The sequence below is a fragment of the Corvus hawaiiensis genome, chromosome Z, assembly GCF_020740725.1.
Source record: "Corvus hawaiiensis isolate bCorHaw1 chromosome Z, bCorHaw1.pri.cur, whole genome shotgun sequence".
In the NCBI taxonomy this organism is placed as follows: domain Eukaryota; kingdom Metazoa; phylum Chordata; class Aves; order Passeriformes; family Corvidae; genus Corvus; species Corvus hawaiiensis.
Window position 1 is genome coordinate 74,273,984 of NC_063255.1, and position 17,113 is coordinate 74,291,096.

General features: G+C 39.5%; 1 protein-coding gene across 4 annotated transcripts in view; it reads left to right on the plus strand.

Annotated features, from left to right (window-relative positions):
* ST8SIA4 (ST8 alpha-N-acetyl-neuraminide alpha-2,8-sialyltransferase 4) overlaps positions 1-17,113 on the plus strand; it is an 87,259-nt gene that overhangs the window by 3,527 nt on the left and 66,619 nt on the right. For all 4 annotated transcript variants that reach the window (XM_048291261.1, XM_048291259.1, XM_048291260.1 and 1 more), the window contains exons 2-3: positions 1,495-1,626; positions 11,264-11,521. In XM_048291261.1, the coding sequence (XP_048147218.1) occupies positions 1,495-1,626; positions 11,264-11,521 (390 nt within the window). The remainder of the gene's footprint in view (positions 1-1,494; positions 1,627-11,263; positions 11,522-17,113) is intronic.

Consider the following 17,113-nt stretch of genomic DNA (forward strand, 5'->3'; position numbering starts at 1 on the left):
GCAGGATTTGGGTAATTTGCATACAGGTCTTGTATCTGAAGTTGTAGGTTTTCGGTAGGTGGCAGCCTTACCTCTGCATCGGTGTGATGCCAGGGCTGCAGGGTGTTGGCATGGGCGTGAGGGAGAAGGGGAGCTGCGAGTAATGCAGGGTGGTTTTGGTGAAGTGCATGATACTGGTTTGATAGTCATAGAGGCTTTTGCAATGACGGCACTTTCTAGAAATTACTACATATTACCAGTTTTGTTAATTTAGCTTAATTATGTCCCACTACAGGTTAGCTTGCTTGTGTTTAGCGTGTTGTATAATTTACCAAATATTTTTGCTTTATATATACAGCAGTAATGCTGCTGTATTTCTTACTAACGGCAGTGATCCAATTGTTATCAGAACTTATAGCCACAGAAAAACACAACTCAGCAATTCCTGGAAAGCTTACAGTCTCACATCCTTTCCATTTTGTTCTTTGAAGGGCTATGGTCACATATTCTGTTTCCAAGTTAAGTTATTGTTATTGGCAGTATTTCAGAGCATGCTTATTTAACAGATAAACTTTTTTTTTTTTGTATTACTGTCTTGTGCACATCTGAGTGACAAGACTGCTGAGTTACAAGACATTCTGTGTGGTAGATTTTTATATCCAGCAACTTCGATATGTTTGTGATTAACAGCTGTGTTTGAACTCAGCTGAACATTGCTCTGGCATCTAAAAGGGAACAGTATGGGTGACAATGGAAAGATGTGGAGATAAAAAAGAATTTTAGTCCTAACAACTTAAGTTGTGCTTGTAGCGTTTGGGTTTCTCTGTCCCATTTATGTGATCCTGTTGGCTAATATCACTGCAACTTGTGCTAGCTCACCAAGTGTTCAATGGTCATCACCCAAAACTTACTGTATTTATTTTTTAAGATTACATGGCCAAAAAGTTATAATCCTAAGGCTAATGGACAGGATAAGACAGTTGGGGTGGTTTGGATGTATGCAAAAGTCTTGTGAAGTGTTGGGGAAATTTTATATTTTGTATACCATTAATCTCCAGAATTCCATGCTTAAAAATCTTTAGCATCAGCAGGAGGCCAAAGATATCTATTAAGCCAGTACTGCAGATTATGAGCAATTGCTGGGCAAAGGCTTGAAATTTAACACTTAATTCATAGTTTAGTACAAAAAATTTGGAACCTAGAAGTGCAGAATCTGCTTCACAAACACAATGAAGTTTTGTCCAGATTCACAATTTGGATTTTATTGTAGTTCTTGTTATGTCTATTCCATTACAAATATAAACATATTTAAGCTCTTAGTTTGCATATTCAACTATTACAGATAGCTATCCCACAGATTTTTTTTCAGTTACAGCTTATTTTCTTCAGAAAGCTGAGAGATAATTGCTTATTTTTGTTGTGAATAAAAGGATATATTGATGGTGCTTAGGATGTAAATTATTTAAACTGGAGTTAGCCTTGACGTAATTGTGTTTTTTCTATATTGCATTGCAGATATGGTGAACTGAGTTTGAGTAGATCAATGATCAATAGTTCTGATAAGATAATTCGAAAGGGTGGCTCCTCAATCTTCCAACATGCTGTAGAAGGTTGGAAAATCAATTCTTCATTGGTAATGGAAATAAGGTGAGTGTCTTAAATTAAAAGCAGTTCATTTCACCCTGCCTATAATGCTTTTCATTCATGTTGCTTTATAATGCCTTTGGTCTATAAACCAGTAATTTGGTTTACATTTGCAGGTGGATGTTTTTTAACTGTATCTATTTAGATTTCAGTGTAAAATGCAACTGCATTACATTAGGCCTCAAAGTCAAGTCATCCTTCATAAGATTTAATAAAATGTTTTCATCTGGCTGTGACTGTCAAACCTATGCAATCAGTGTCCACATTATGCATGTCCATATTTAAGCTGGTTGTCTAGAACTCTTCCACAGTCAGTGGAGAGAAACTGGTGTTTTTAGGACATGATTTTCTCTCATCCTAAAAGTTTGAAACAGAACAGGTGTAAGTACCCTGGGCATACCAATTTTCCGCCCTTGACTACAGAGAGAGCTTAGGCAGACAGCTCAGATCCAGGAGTCAATAGCTGGGCCATCAAGTGCTGTGAATCCAGTTGTGACTGTGCCTGGTCCAGGTCACAGGGTCAGAGACACTGACAATATCTGTGTTTTATGCAGTTTCCTTTCTTGAGATCAGAAAGGCCAAAAAGAGCCTTAGGTTCATGCTGAGGGAGCAACCCAGTAGCAGAGTTAAAGTGATGATAGTTCTGATGTGGCTTAATATTTACAGTGGATCTCTGCACCTTGGAACCACAGAGAGTAGCAAGCAGATGTCTCTGAGTGTGTCATGTCAGATCTTCCTCATTTTCATCAGGAAGGTGGCCCATGAAAGAAGCATGTGGACCATGGATTGGCAGTGTGGATAACTAAGAGTGTCACGTTCTATGAAAAATGAGGGAAATTAACTATTTTTAACAATAATCACATAGAAGATTAGACTTGCTTTTCTGAGTATTAAGATGTTGAATAGAAATTTGATCTAATTAAAATATGGTTTCTACTTCTGAAATTTTACATTTTGAATTTTTTTTTTAATTAAAGGGCAGTTTACAAACCCCTTAAACAGGCATTGTTTCCATGTATAAAAGCATGACTTCTCTGAAGGAGGAATTTAGAGATTTTTTTAATGACTGCTATTTCATGTCCCTAATTCTAAAGCATGCAGAAGATAAAGGTAGCTTAGAAATTTCTGTATCATAAGTTATGTGTCTGGCAGTTGGGAGAAAATAGCTTTTTCTACTTGTGAAGTAAACTGATTTGGAAATGAGTGAGTGACTATAAGTAGAGACAAGAATTATTCCCAGTCAATTTACTGAAAAATTGAGTATCATATTTGAGAACCATTTAAAACCAATACACTTTGCTGCTCAAGCCAAACAACACACAAGAAAAAATATTACAATAACCTTTTGGTTAAAATTAAGAGAGAAAATTGAGCTTGGGTTATGCTAATTTTCCACCTGTTCAAATGCAAACTTTATCATTCAGACAAAGAGAGAATGCTTTAGTTTTTTTCATCCTGTTAATACATGTGTGTCATCTCAACCTACTAAATTTGTGAGTTACAAAATAACTTTTTTCTTTGTTGTTTTCCAGAGGGGGAAGTTTCTCTTATTTAATAAATTACTATTGTGTACTTAAGAAGCACTGTGATATGTGGGATTTTTTAAAATATTGTGCAGGGAAGGATTTTTTTGTCTCATTAGCAGAGTGAAGAAAACAGTGCATCTTGTACACCAGCTTAAGCACAGGCGGTAGAGATTCTACTGTAATGTAAGATTTTCTGTACCATAGAGAGCATAAAGCTGAGGTTATTTAGAAGTCCACATTGCCAGTCTTGTTTCAGAGGAAATGGCTACCTTTATGAACACTGGGGCAGAGAGTAGGTGTGAACCAGTAAATTATTTTAGATTAATGTGACTTAAGGCCAAAAGTTGACATGAACTGTATGAAAGGAGTCAGTGCTACCAGCTAGGCATAGTCTTTCCAGAAATCTTCTTTGCTGACATGCACAGCACATTCACTTATGGTTCTCAGTGGTGAGGGAGGGATGTCAGGCATGCTTTTCACTGAGGAAGCCACATGCAACCCCTTATGATGTCTTTCAATCTGATGCTGACTAAGTTGTGCACATTCTCTCACTTTTACAGGTGGTTTGCTATACATGTTTCTTCCATGTTACAGCAGTAAGAAGCATTTTAGCTGTAGTTTTACACTTATGCACCTATCAGGAGTAACTTTAAAAGTGTCTAGCAAAGTCCTGCGGTGTTCTTGTGGTTTAACTAACTGCTCAGCCCTCCAGAATGTTACATGCACTGTATAGACCATGAAGATGATGCATAGTCTATAATTGCAGCTGTTAACGTCAACAGTGGTTGGTGGTCTTGTGGTGTGAGGTTGACCATAGGAAGTAAGAGAGAAACAAAAAACAAGCTAGTGCCTGTTGAATAATATATAAAATGTCATCAGTTCTAAGCAGTGGAGAAACAATTTGTGAAGCCATTAGTATACAGCATAAAGATATTTCATTAAACTTACAGTCATATATACAGTCAAAACATAAATGACAGATGTTTTTGTGTCTTACATTAGCTTGCCACCCACATTAGCAATTTTCAAATGTAAAAAGTATTTTATAGTGAGTTTTGCTTTGTGCAAGGACTGTTGGTCAGTGATGTGTCAAACCTTGTTGACTGGCATCTAGACTATTATACTTTGCTATTGCTTTGTTGATTTTGTGGGCATCATCTCTGGCCATTTCATTTTTGCTCAGGTTAGTGATGTGTCTATCAGCCTCAAAGGCCTTAGGAACTCTTGGAAAGGCCAGGCTCAGATAGGAGTCAATGAGTGGTAAAGCTCCTTTATCAGGACCCCATGGAAGGCTGGAAAGCTTCCACTGGGTTTCTGGTGCTCTAGGATTTTGCAGCCAGAGAAGGCAGTGTGTGGAGTGCAGCAGCCCTCTTGGGAGGGCAGCAGCCCTTTGGAGATGCTAAGCAGGCTTAAGAAGGAGACAGACTTTCTGTGATTGAGATGGAAATTATGGATATTACTAGTTACTTGAGACTGTGTGAAATGTGCTGCCTTGACAATGACTGTTTTAGTGGGAGAGTGATTTTTGCAACTGATGTTACCTTCTCATTGCTGGCGACTTCTTTGAAGAAGAATTGATAATTCCTGTGACAAAGGGAAGAAAGGGAGGAAGACTGCTCTCTTGGCTCCCCTTTCTATCTGAATTATTTTAGCCATGAAGAAGAGTCCACCATCTGCTAAGGTTTTATGTTTTAAGTCCTTTTGACTCTCTGTGGCACTGTGAAGGTTTTCCTTATGGTTATGGAAATAAAGAGACTTCATTTGTACTGAAGGCTATAGTTTCAGAAAGTAGGGATGTGGCTGAGATGGTACAAACCTATCTGGGGAAGCCTTCCACACAGGGCTGATGACAACACATCTGTGACACAGGTCAATATCTGTGACTTTCTTGTATTTACTTCTGATTAGATATGGGAATTTATGTTGAAAGGAGCAGAAGAGGGTTATGAATTGCAGGAAGGCAAAATGTTTTAAAAGTACATTGGGAATGTATTTATCTCTGCATTTTAACAGAGGATATTTCCTGTCAGAAAGTGTGAGAACTTGTAAGATGTTAGCAGCATTTAAAGAAAAAAAAAAAGCATCTTCCTCCTTCAAAAGGTTCCGATTATTATAATTTTTTGTCTTACAAGTTATTCTGAAACAGCTGTGATAAGTCCCTAAAGTACAAGCAGTAAATACGGAACGAGCAATGGAGCACTACAATTGCTCTGAAGCTTTTGGAACAATGTTCTGAAGCCATTTGCACTGTTTGCTTCTGATCATTTTTGTGCCAAAGACGTGGAATCTGAGGTTCTCTGGTCTGGTTTAGTCATGATAAACCTCAGGTGATTTTTGCTTGCCAATATATCTTACTCTACCTTGCTTATCTTCATGAAAAGCTGGTATATGAACAACCTTCCTGTGATAAGCAGTAGTTGAGTCACGGTCTATTTAAAAGCCCACTTTTCCTTTTGCATGCCCACTCTCTTCTATTATAGCACTTCTGTTTGTGTGGCCTCCATCAGCTGGGAACTCCAGGGTTATTTGTAGTTAGGCATGTTTTTAACAAATCCGATTTAGTGGTTGAACTAGATGATCTTTCATGTACCCTTCCAACCCAAACTATCCTATATTCTAAATGCTGCTTTCCTGAAAGAGTGTGTCTTAAAACTTCCTTTCAGACTAAAGTAAAACCCAGCACAGGTGCAAATACCTGTGGTCCTCACTGCCTCCTCAAGAAACCAACAGGAGCTAGAACCCTATTCATGTACAAGAGCAAGCTGTGGCCTTTTGTTACCACAGAGTTTGTTCCTACGTGTTGTTTTTTAATTAAACTAATCTAGCCGGCAAAAATCATGTTTTATCTAGGCTGTACTCCATGGTGGTTCCAAAGGCTGCGAGCCACTTTCTACCTTCCAGCTGTGGAGTGCAAATCAGAGTCAGGACTTGCTAGGGTTAGAAAATCAAGTTGTCTATGAAGGCCTGTCAGAGAGAGTCTGCAGGAGATCAAGAGGAGGGATTAGAAATCTACAACATAAAAGTTTAAAAAAATAGTTGAGTAGTTTCTTATCCTCAGGTAAATGAAGGCTATTGCTAAGAATTAGATGTAGTCTGTCCTTCACAAGCAAGGCATGAGGACCAAGAGCAGCCTCAGCTGCTGTGGAAAACGTCTGAGGAATACTGTCCTTCCAGTAAGGCTAGGGAAACACTGACAGGTGCATGGGGAGGTTGTCTAGTCCCCACCACAAGGGATTATTAGGAACATATTAGATAAACATGGGCTGGGGGACATGTAGATAAAGGCACATCTTCAGTGGGCACAGAGAGGATTAAGTAAACACTTAGTCCATCTCTGTTCCATGATGTGTTTGCTGGTGAGCCCTCCTGGGCACTGAGGATGTGCTCCAGAGGCTTTCCCTCACACGTGGGGTCTACTGAAGTCCAGCAGCAAGGATTTATGGCAGTGCCAGCCTCTAAATAAATGATTTTTCCCAGAAAAAGCATTGGAGGTCTTTCTTGAGAATGTCTAAAAATATACATGTTTTTGTAATCTTACAAATCTTCAAGTGGTCTGTTTTCTTACCTTCATTCACACAGTTCTGAGGCAGATGAAGAATAGTTTGAGGTTATATAAGTTTTGTAGTTCAAAGACCACAGTACAAAATAAAACTAGAAAAATGCAAATCATGAGAAAAATCTCACCATGTTGCCCCAGAGCAGTACATAGTTTTAACAATTGGAAAGCTGTTCAGAGACGTTAACTATCTGTTGCATGAACTCTTATCAGATAACCGGGAGTTTCAGTTGGTACTTAAATGTTATGGAGATCTGTTTCTGCTTATCAAAGAAAAACCCTAGGTCAGCCACATATTATGACACTGTGGGGTTTTTTGAGTCACGTAAACATGTTACAAGCAGCTGCTTGGCTACAATTAAGGGTGAGTCACATCAGTCTCACCTGCCCACAAAACGGCTCAGGGCACACCCCGATGCAGTTTCATTTGTCATAAAAAACTTGAAGACCACCTCAAATGAAACTGTTTGTTTATACATTTTAGCTTATGGTTGCAGAACACCTTTTCTTCAAGGTTTACTAAAAACCGTGCTCTTCTTTTCCCTCGGTGGAATCGAGCTTACTTTTGAATTTAATATGCAGCTTGAAGTGGATTAGCACTTACTTGTCATTATTTTGTCATGTCTGTTTAATCAGAATAACCTTGTTGTGCTATTTTTAGTGCTCTTTGTGGGATAGAACAGAGGTTTAAACAAGTTATTGTTATTAATCAGCATCAGGACTGACTGGGACACTCATGTATGTATGCTCAGTATTTGTTATTTTTTGTATTTTTTTTTTCTCAATGCTTATGTGAAAATCAGAAGTACTGTTATCCCCATGGTATGGCTGAGTCAGTAGCACAGAGGAACTTAAAACAGTAGCATGGACTCTGAATTATTTATCATATTACTTTCAGTATTAGAAGATACCTGGATGCCACCAGATGAATCCATAAAAAATATCTTAATATTAGCATTATTGCATGTCTCTTATACAAGGACTCTATTGTGTACTGCAATATCTGTGTGCACATTTGAGTATGCTAATGACAGCTTCAGACAAGAAAACATTTTTAAGTAAGTGAAAAGATACTAAGATTAGTAACTTCTGCCCATCTCAATATTTATTGAAAAATAAATTCCTTAGACATTTTAGAAATTTCAGCTGTGTTGGGTGGTTCATTATCTGATTCTAATTCAGGTCCACATGAAATTCTTTGGAGGACTTTTATCAGCATATAGATAAATGAATTTTGAATGTAAGTAACCAAATTAATAATGGAAGCCAAGGTGCTTTTACTTTTTTTGGTACTGTTTGCATAACTTCACTGTCTTCCTCTTATTTTTTAAAATAATACAGAAGAGACTGTGTTCATGCACAAATGTTGCTACTTTTTTGCTTACATGGACAGTTTCAGGCCAATTTTTTCTAGGCGTCAGGAACTAAAGCAAGTCTTCTGGTGATCATGTGACTTCTTGTAGCTGGAAATCTAGTTTCTGTATGTTTCACATAATTTTTTGAGGTTTTGAGACTCTTCTCAAGTCAGAGTTCACGTGAAATGAGTCTCTTGATAGCTTGGCTGATGATGTTAATAGCTTTTGATGCATTCATGTTATCCTTTACAGCCCCAGCTGTAGTAGCTCTCTTCCTATGTAATGAATAATTGAAGTAATTTTTAATACTTCTAGATTGGGCAATTCTTTCTTTCTTGCTCTGTTTTGTTTTATAGTAGTTGATGTATCTGTTGCAGAGTGCCCATGAAGTTAAGCTATCAAACCAAATGAGATTTAAAGTCCATTCAATTTAAAGGCCAAATTTGAGTCTTCCTTTTACAGCAATATCTTGCCTGGCCTTACCAAAAGCTACACTCAGGATTTTAACATTGTCTATCCTGCCTTGTTATTCTGAGTCCCTCGTGTGCCTCAGCAAAAGGTGCCTTTGCTCTGATGCTGCTTCCTTCATATGTGACCGCTGTAACAGATAGTCCTACCCAGTCCAGATATTCTTTCCATTTTTTTTTTTTTTTTTTTGGCAAGTTTAGGAAATGAGAGGAATTACTTAAAAAAACCTTTTTTTATGTTTCTCTTCTTCTGTGGCCTTTAAGATCAGTTCCATGGTGTTGTTGGTTGCAAGATTCAGACACACTCTTCTTTCTTGAGGCAGCAACACGAGCTGGCTAGTGAGTATGGGTGTTTCTGTAGTTCATCCCTTTTAACTTGTGGGGGATTATTTCCCCTTTATGGCTGTGACTGAGTGTTGCAACTGCTAGAATAACATTTCTAGTTGTCTTTTCCTGTTTTGATATGCTCTAAGGAAGTCCCACTCGAAGCTTAATATGCAGAAATAACATTCTCTTCATCAACAAAATATCTGTTTTGTTTTAAATTCCACTTCACCTACTGACAACAGTGAATTTCTTCTTTTCTTGTTAGACTTGCAGAGGCAAAAGTTTCGAGTAGATTTATTATGTACTAAATACCCTGCCCAACTCAGCACACTTCCTGTCTGTTCTATAAGAGTGTTGTACTTGGCTCAGATGTGATCTTTCTTCACAAATATACCTGCTTCAGAGATGGACACAAGCTTGTAAAAGCTTTGCTTGCTTGCAATCCTGAACTATCAGTGGCTCCTGCAGCTCTTCCTGGGGAGTTTTTCAGCTTTTTATGTCAAGGGTGTACTGAAACTGCTCTACACTGCCAGTGCAGGTATTAGTCATTGCATATGTTAGTCATTGCATTGCAGTCATTAAGTATCTCTTTTGAACCTATGTATTGAATATGTGCCGGTTTTTGGACCCCAGACCCCACTTGTCACAGGCAGAATGGAAGCTTTAAACAGAGTTTTAGAGAATCTCTCTCACTGAGTTATGAGGTATAGAACTTGTTTTCTAAACCCCTTGCATGCTAACCTCCTTCTCAGAGAGGAATCAAGGTATGGTTGGATCCAATCTTAGCCCCAGACTTGGTCAACAGTTTATGTTTAAAGGATTGTGCAAGTGTAATTGAACCTTTATACAACTTTGTCCCACAGACTCAAGGGTGGCAAACCAAATATACTAAAGTTATTAAAGTAAATTATTTATTGATTATCATAATGATAATGATTAGACTAAAAGATCATTTTTATTTAATGCATAGTATAGTTATAACTTCTAGTATCGTTCACTATTTACTGAAGCCATATTGAAGCAACAATATTAAAGCTAGCAAAATAATCGAGTAGAAATTGATGGTACTTACTCATACCAGTGACCATGGGCAAGTCTCTTTTACTCAGCCTTAAGGAGTAATCTGGAAGGGGATTCCCATTCAAGGGAGGAAGCTACACGCACACCCCATCCAAGAAGGGGTATGTAAGCATTCTCTGCCATTAAAAAGAGGGCCTTGGCTTTTGTACTATGAAGTGATAGACAGTCAGGTGTATCAGCCCAGCAGCTTTACTTAAGTTACCAGCACTGTCACTTGCTGGTTCCATTATCAGGAGCTCTGTCTGCTGCATCCTCAGCAGCACCAGTTTCTGTCAGGAAAGACTGTTCTTCAGAATAGAATGTTTAACTTTGGGATTGATGAGTCAGGCTGGTTTCAGCATTCTTCAACACCCTCTTTTCCATCGGCACTGATAACTTTTGCAAATAGAAGCAAGTTTGAGCTGCTTTACCACCACTTAGGCAGAGCATCCTGATAGCCCCATAAACAGATACCATGATTTCACTTTTCAGTTGACATAAAAGCAAACATTCTTCATCAGTTACTTGCTGGGGGCTGGGAGTATGCAACTGTTTAACTGTCATAGTTCACTTGATCCATGGTAGTTTTTTAAACCCTCATGTTTTGGTCATGAGTGTCTGAACCTGTCTAATAGTTTAAACAATTAATTGCAGAAAAGATGATAAATGTTTCAAGTCTTGATAAGTTTGTAAGTGATTTTGAGTTCAGCTAACAACTTGACTGGATCCTGAGCTGCAGTAGTTTAATTTGCAATATGTTTTAAGCTGTTTGTTCCAATTGGTGGAAAAGACTGAGTGTGTTCTCATATCAAGTTAATTAGGATAGCTTTAGCTAAACTTCAGTTAATGAGGAGGAAGTTTATGCTAAACTGAATATATTACTCTTATGGTGAAATGAGAATCTGTAAGAAAACATGGCCTTTCCTAGGCCAAGCTGATTTGTAAAAGATGACATTTCCTGATCATATATGTAACTGTGTTTTTATGAAAATGAACTGCCACAGTCCTTTTTAAAAATGTCTTAATTCCAGAATTTTGTGAAGATAATCAAACACAGTATGCCTTCAAATTTGCAGTTATCTTCCCTTTGTCTCTTGGTGCCGTTGTGTATACAAGTCATTAAGCTCTAATTCTGCAGTATTTGTGTGTTACATTGTAACCACAGTGTGAACCATCCTAACAGCTTTGTTCTAACTCCATCCTAGAGCACGGGAAATGACCCTAGTAGGACTGACACTGTCTACCCTCTGCTTTAGGTTGAATGCCTTGAACAGTTTGTACTGTTGTTAGATAAACTCCATTCAAGCAGGGAGTGTTGGGTTTTATCTGTGCATTTTTCTGTCAACACAGGAAGAATATTCTTCAGTTTTTGGATGCTGAAAGAGATGTCTCAGTGGTCAAAAGCAGCTTCAAGCCAGGAGATGTAATTCATTATGTACTGGACAGACGTCGCACTCTAAACATTTCTCAGGATTTGCACAGCCTTCTCCCTGAAGTTTCCCCGATGAAAAATCGCCGATTTAAAACCTGTGCAGTTGTTGGGAATTCTGGCATCCTTCTGAAGAGCGGTTGTGGTAAAGAGATTGATAGCCATGACTTTGTAATAAGGTAAGTTTTTATCTGCTGTTGAAGATGCAGGCTGTCGCGATAGAGGGGAAACCCAGATGCTCAATATGAGTGATCAGCAGGAATCCGATTTATTGATTGTACCAGAGCTCCTTATATATTAACAATAATAGGCTCATGCATATTCGTAAAAGGCACATTCTAAGTGGTTCACGTCGATTAAGCTGATTCTAAACCCCTCCTTAGTCCCCCTTTTGTGGTCAGCAGTTCTGCCTTTTTCCCTGGCCTTCTAACCACAGATGTCCATTGTTTTGCTGCCAAAACCTAACCTTGCTGGCTCTGCAAATAAACCCATAGTTCAGCAGTAAGACTCAATGGTGGTTCAGTTACTGAGCAAGATACATGTAATATTCTGTAACTTCAGTTGTTACACAGGATGTGTGGTGCATTGTCTTATGAGACCTTGCTCAGCTAACTGCAAGGGTCTATGTGCCCGTCCTCACGTAGCCAGCCTCTCAGATCAGTAAGCTGCAAAGAATCTGTATATCCCGAATCTATATGTCCCTTTTCACGTAACCAATCCCTCACAGCAGGCTACTACGTTTCTTGGAGAAAAGCTAGGAGAAATGTTTTAATCTGATGTACATATTACAGGCCTTATCTGAAATTAATCTGAAACACTAACCATCAGCATGTGATTCCCTAAATTTAAAATCATGCCTATATTATTGACAAGAAGATTATTTTTATAGTGAAAATAAAACAAGGGTGTTGCTGACTGAATCATGGACCCAGACCAACAGGGAATATGAACCGTTTATTCAAAGGAATGAGCTGGTTTTATACATTTTTCCAAGGCACAGTATTTCCTTATGGCATGACCTATCCTGTGTTGCCACATCAGCAATGTGACACTTCCTAAATGTCCTTCTATGGGGTGATCACTTGCTATTCACCCGTCTGTCAGCTCCAGGCAGGCTCCTCTCTGTAGGGCTCTGCCGTGTGACACCTCCTCCCCCAGGGTCCGGCGGAGACAAGCCTCTCTGTGCTACCATGTGCTCCTTTGTGCTGCCATGTGCCTCTGCAGGCAGGTTTTACAGCTTGTAACTCAAATTTATTCCATCTCTTCCCACAACTCCCCCTTTTTTGTTCTATACAAATAAGAACTATGACAGTGATTAAACAGCTAGAACTTTGAGGAACAATGTAAAGTTGTCTAAAACTTTTACCATCACTCAGAGTCTGCAACTGCTGGGAGGTTCTGTTTCACAGTGAGGACTTAGAAAGTCTTTCCTAGGCAAGACTTTCAAGTTTACTTTGAAAGAGGGTCCAGCTTTTTTAAGATCAAATTAGCAAGTCAAAATGACTTGATTACACTTTTAGGGCAGAAACACCTGGGTCTGATGGTATAATTACCAGTCAGCCAGGGCTAGGGCTTGGGCAGAGCTTCAGACTGTGACTGAGAGGGTTTCTCTACAAGACTTACAAAATTGCCTAAAAATTTATTAATATCTTGTGTTCATTCTGAATGTGATTGAAAAATTAAGAACATATAAACTTCTTTGCAGTCTTTCGCGGGGAGCACACCCCATCCCTGCACCCCCCCCCTTTTCTGTTTTAACAATATGTAACAAAAATATCTTTTAACTTAGTAAATTCAAGGAAATGTGTAACATAACATGCAGTTTTCTTACTATGAACAGTAAAATAATACATCTAACAGAACAACAAGCACTCTCCGAGCAAAAATAAGCAAGGTAGTTATCTTCAACTGCTTAAATACTTCACTATTTCACAGAGAAGAGTACCCTGAAAAAACATACCAGTTAATTTCTGCTTGAAAAGATAGTTTACAAATTAGAATTATTATCTATCACAAAAAGCAATCAGAGCAATGCAGGGGTCACAAGGTGGTGTGGTAAATAAAGCAGTCTTTGAGATAAGGTCCAGGATTGTGGCAACATTTTAAATAACAAAAACAGAAGAGTTCTATGGACCAGCTGCAGGAACGACATGCCTGGCCTGCAGCCATTCTCACACAAGCCAGTTCAAAATGCTGCAGCCCCCCCACGACCCCCAAGGAAGGGACCCTTGGTCCACTCAGTCCTTTTTTCCGGCACAGTATCAGCTCCCAAGAGTCCGCAGGGAACAGGAACCCTGGCTGTAGCTGCGCGGGTCCCACCGGCTACGTGGGTCCTGCCAGCCCATCTCTTCCCTTCTCACATGCAGAGAGTTGCTCGTGGCCCCCGCCATGCGCTGAGCGGAGCTGCGGCCCCGCCAGCTCCCAGGGCCGCAGATCCTGCCCCTCTGTGGTGTGGGGGCAGCCGCCAGGTGTGGCCACGGCGTGGCTTTGCCATGTGCTCACTGCCATGTGTTTGCCGCTGCGTGCTTGTCGGTACCGCGTGGCTTTGCCATGTGCTTTCTGCCGGTTTCCAGCTCTGCCACGTGCTTGCCAGCGCAGCGTGCTCGCCAGTGCCGCATCACTGTGGCCCCGCACACTTCCCCCTCACTGCATCTGCTGCTGCCGCTGCACTCTCACAGAAGGCAAACAAAGAGGGAACACGCTCCCCCCTGGCTCCCACCACTTGCTGCGAAATGGCTCTAGCTGATGGTGCATGGCATGGGGCGGCGTGAATTCTTCTACGATACCATCCAGTTCCCCTCCAGGGTCAAATGGGTTGGGGGACAAGGGGCCATCTTCTGGTTCTCTTCTCACAGCCCTGACAGACTTACGGTCGCTTGCTGGCGGCTCAGAAGGTGTCGGCACAGCTGCCACGGTGGCACAAGTGTCTTTCTTTGTCTGGTCTCTGGGTGCTGCATGCGCTGTGAGTGCCTTACACGCTGCCCTCTGTGGACACAAAGGCTCTGTCAGCGCCACGTCACTGTGTGTAACTCGGTCCCACAATGTGTCTAAAGCCTCCCATGTCCAAGGATCAAAAATATTGGTACTATCTAAAGTTGCCCAGAACAAGAGTCTGTTCAAATCTGTAGACTCAACTTTCCTTTAAAATCTGTTCCAACATCTCTGTGATGTTCTGTTCCTGGGATACTCCATCCCCTACGTCCCCTGTGGCTCACCTACAACTTGCAGGGATTCATCGCTGGCCAACTTTCCTGCTTCTTTCAGCAGCACTTCAGGTCCCACGGGGCTCACTGATGGACGTACAGATAGGTGTATAATAAATTACACAGGGCACCATTTGCCGGCGGTTGAATCACAGACCCAGACCAGCAGGGAATCTGAATCGTTTATTCAAAGGAGTGAGTTGGTTTTATACATTTTTCCAAGGCACAGTATTTTCTTATATGGCATGACCTATCCCATGTTGCCACATCAGCAACACACTTCCTAAATGTCCTTCTATGGGGTGATCACTCGCTGTTCACTCATCCGTCAGCTCCCGGCAGGTTCCTCTCTGTAGGGCTCTGCTGTGTGGCACCTCCTCCCCCCAGGGTCCAGTGGAGACAAACCTCTCTGTGCTACCATGTGCTCCTTTGTGCTGCCATGTGCCTCTGCACAAGGGAGAGAGGTTTGCACTACTTATTTTTGCTTTTTGCTGTTTCTAGTCCAGACAAAATTGTTCTTACAGAGGTCTTGGTAGAATAAATGCAAAATGGTTTCTCTTTTAAAAATACTCATTCTTAGCTTTTGGTCAACAGAGGTGGCCTTTTGTAAATTACTGCATTATTTTTGTGTAGCATGTAGTAAAATGTAGTGTGGTGTATTGATGTTGAATCAGGCTGCCACTGGGGTAGTTGAAAGTCACCCAAATATATCCCTTCACATTGGTTTAAAAATCTATTCTTGCAGTTTGGGGGAAAAAATTTATATGTTTCACTTTTTATTCATTCTTCAGAACAGAGACAATAGAGTGCCTTTGGATTTCATGTATCATGTAAAAGCTGGCCTCATTTGACAGCTTAGCGATACGTAGAAAATGCTGAGCAAGAGATGGGTACTTTTGCTTTTGAAGCGGAAGTTTCAATTTATTTGGTTTGAGAAGGGTGAAAGGGGAGAAAACAGGAGGGTTGTGACAGAAAGCAATATAGAAATAGTAGTCATTGCGAGTTACTTGCTTTTTCATTTTTCACGTTAAAGAATGATGGTGGCAATAAATAGTAAAAGGACATGGAAAAGAAATTACAGTCTTGCAGTACATAAATAAAAGTAGAATATCCATGAGTTTTGTATTTCATTTGAAAGGTATTTTAGCAAATTGTAGCTGAAGCAATTACACACTTCTCTTTCATTTTCTGTATTTGTCTTACTTGTACCACTAGTTATTCAAATTAGCATCCTTACTTATTGCAGAGGAAATCCAAAATTACCACAGTTTTAAACTGCATTTAGCCTATGGCACATTATACACTTTTGTACTGTCTCTGAGATTAAATTTGATTCATTTAACAGGACTACAGAAAAAATTAGATACTAGATTTTCTAGATTAAAATTTTCTTAGAGAAGGCAACCTGGTCTAGTGAAAGGTGTCCCTGACCACGGTGGGGGATTTAGAACTAAATAATCTCTAAGGCCTCCTTTCAATCCAAACCATTCTATGATTCCATGAAACATCTCTCATATGGTATATGACAATTAAAGTGATCTGTGTAACAACTAGTGAGTCTGACAGTATTGTGATTAGTAATCTCTAATGTTCTGGGAATAACATGCTTGGCCCTACTGCCTATAGGGTGTTTCAATACAGTGATCTTTAAATTTTTAAAAAAATTTATTTACAAATGAAAGTTAAAATGTTTTAGAAATTTACCTATTATAATTTAAACTATATGATATTTATTTAATTAAGTCTCGGTGCATGTGTAGTTGCATAGCATCTGTTTAAAGTAAATAGCAAGGAATTTGTTTGTAACTGAAGTTAAAGAAAAAAGTAAATCATTTGTCAGAGTTAGTTTCCTACATGTTTCAGTTGTACGTCACTTAATATGTAATCACATAGTGTAATTAGGAAGTTCTGGAGTGCTTTGTAAGCACTTACCTATATTGCTGTTAGGATTCTGGCATTAAAATGTACCATGACACTCTGTTGATCTTTTTGCTTTTGTGTGATGTCTCTAGAAGTAAAATGTCCTCACTTAGGTGCCACCTGATGGTATCCTGGAAAGGAGTTACTGAATGTATCCAGGTATATAGGCTGGTGAAAGACAGTTTTGTAGAATCTTCTGATGCCAAGTGCATTATGGCTATGTGCTGTGACATGTATGTCATACTATTTTGGTTAAATATATTCAGTTGATTTTGATTGTATTTTATGGCGGGGGGGGGGGCAGGGTGTGAGATCTGAAGGAAAATTGTGTCTCTGAGATTTTTTTCATAGAGGAACAGTTCTTATGCTAGAGTTAACACCAACAATACCATTAATTTAATGGTAAAATGGTAAAACTGACTGTGAAGGTCTGTGAAAGTGAAGAGGACACAACAGACATCCAACAGTATTTGCAATATTATGAATTCAATATCCTATAAAGGTGGTGTGAAGGTGTTAATAATAATGGATAAACACACAGAAGTTTCACAAGATTGTATAGTCATGCTTATTTTGGCCATAGAAAATGTGGTCCATCTAATTAAAATGGGAAGTATAGAGACTCTTTGCTATTAAAAAAAAATCTCA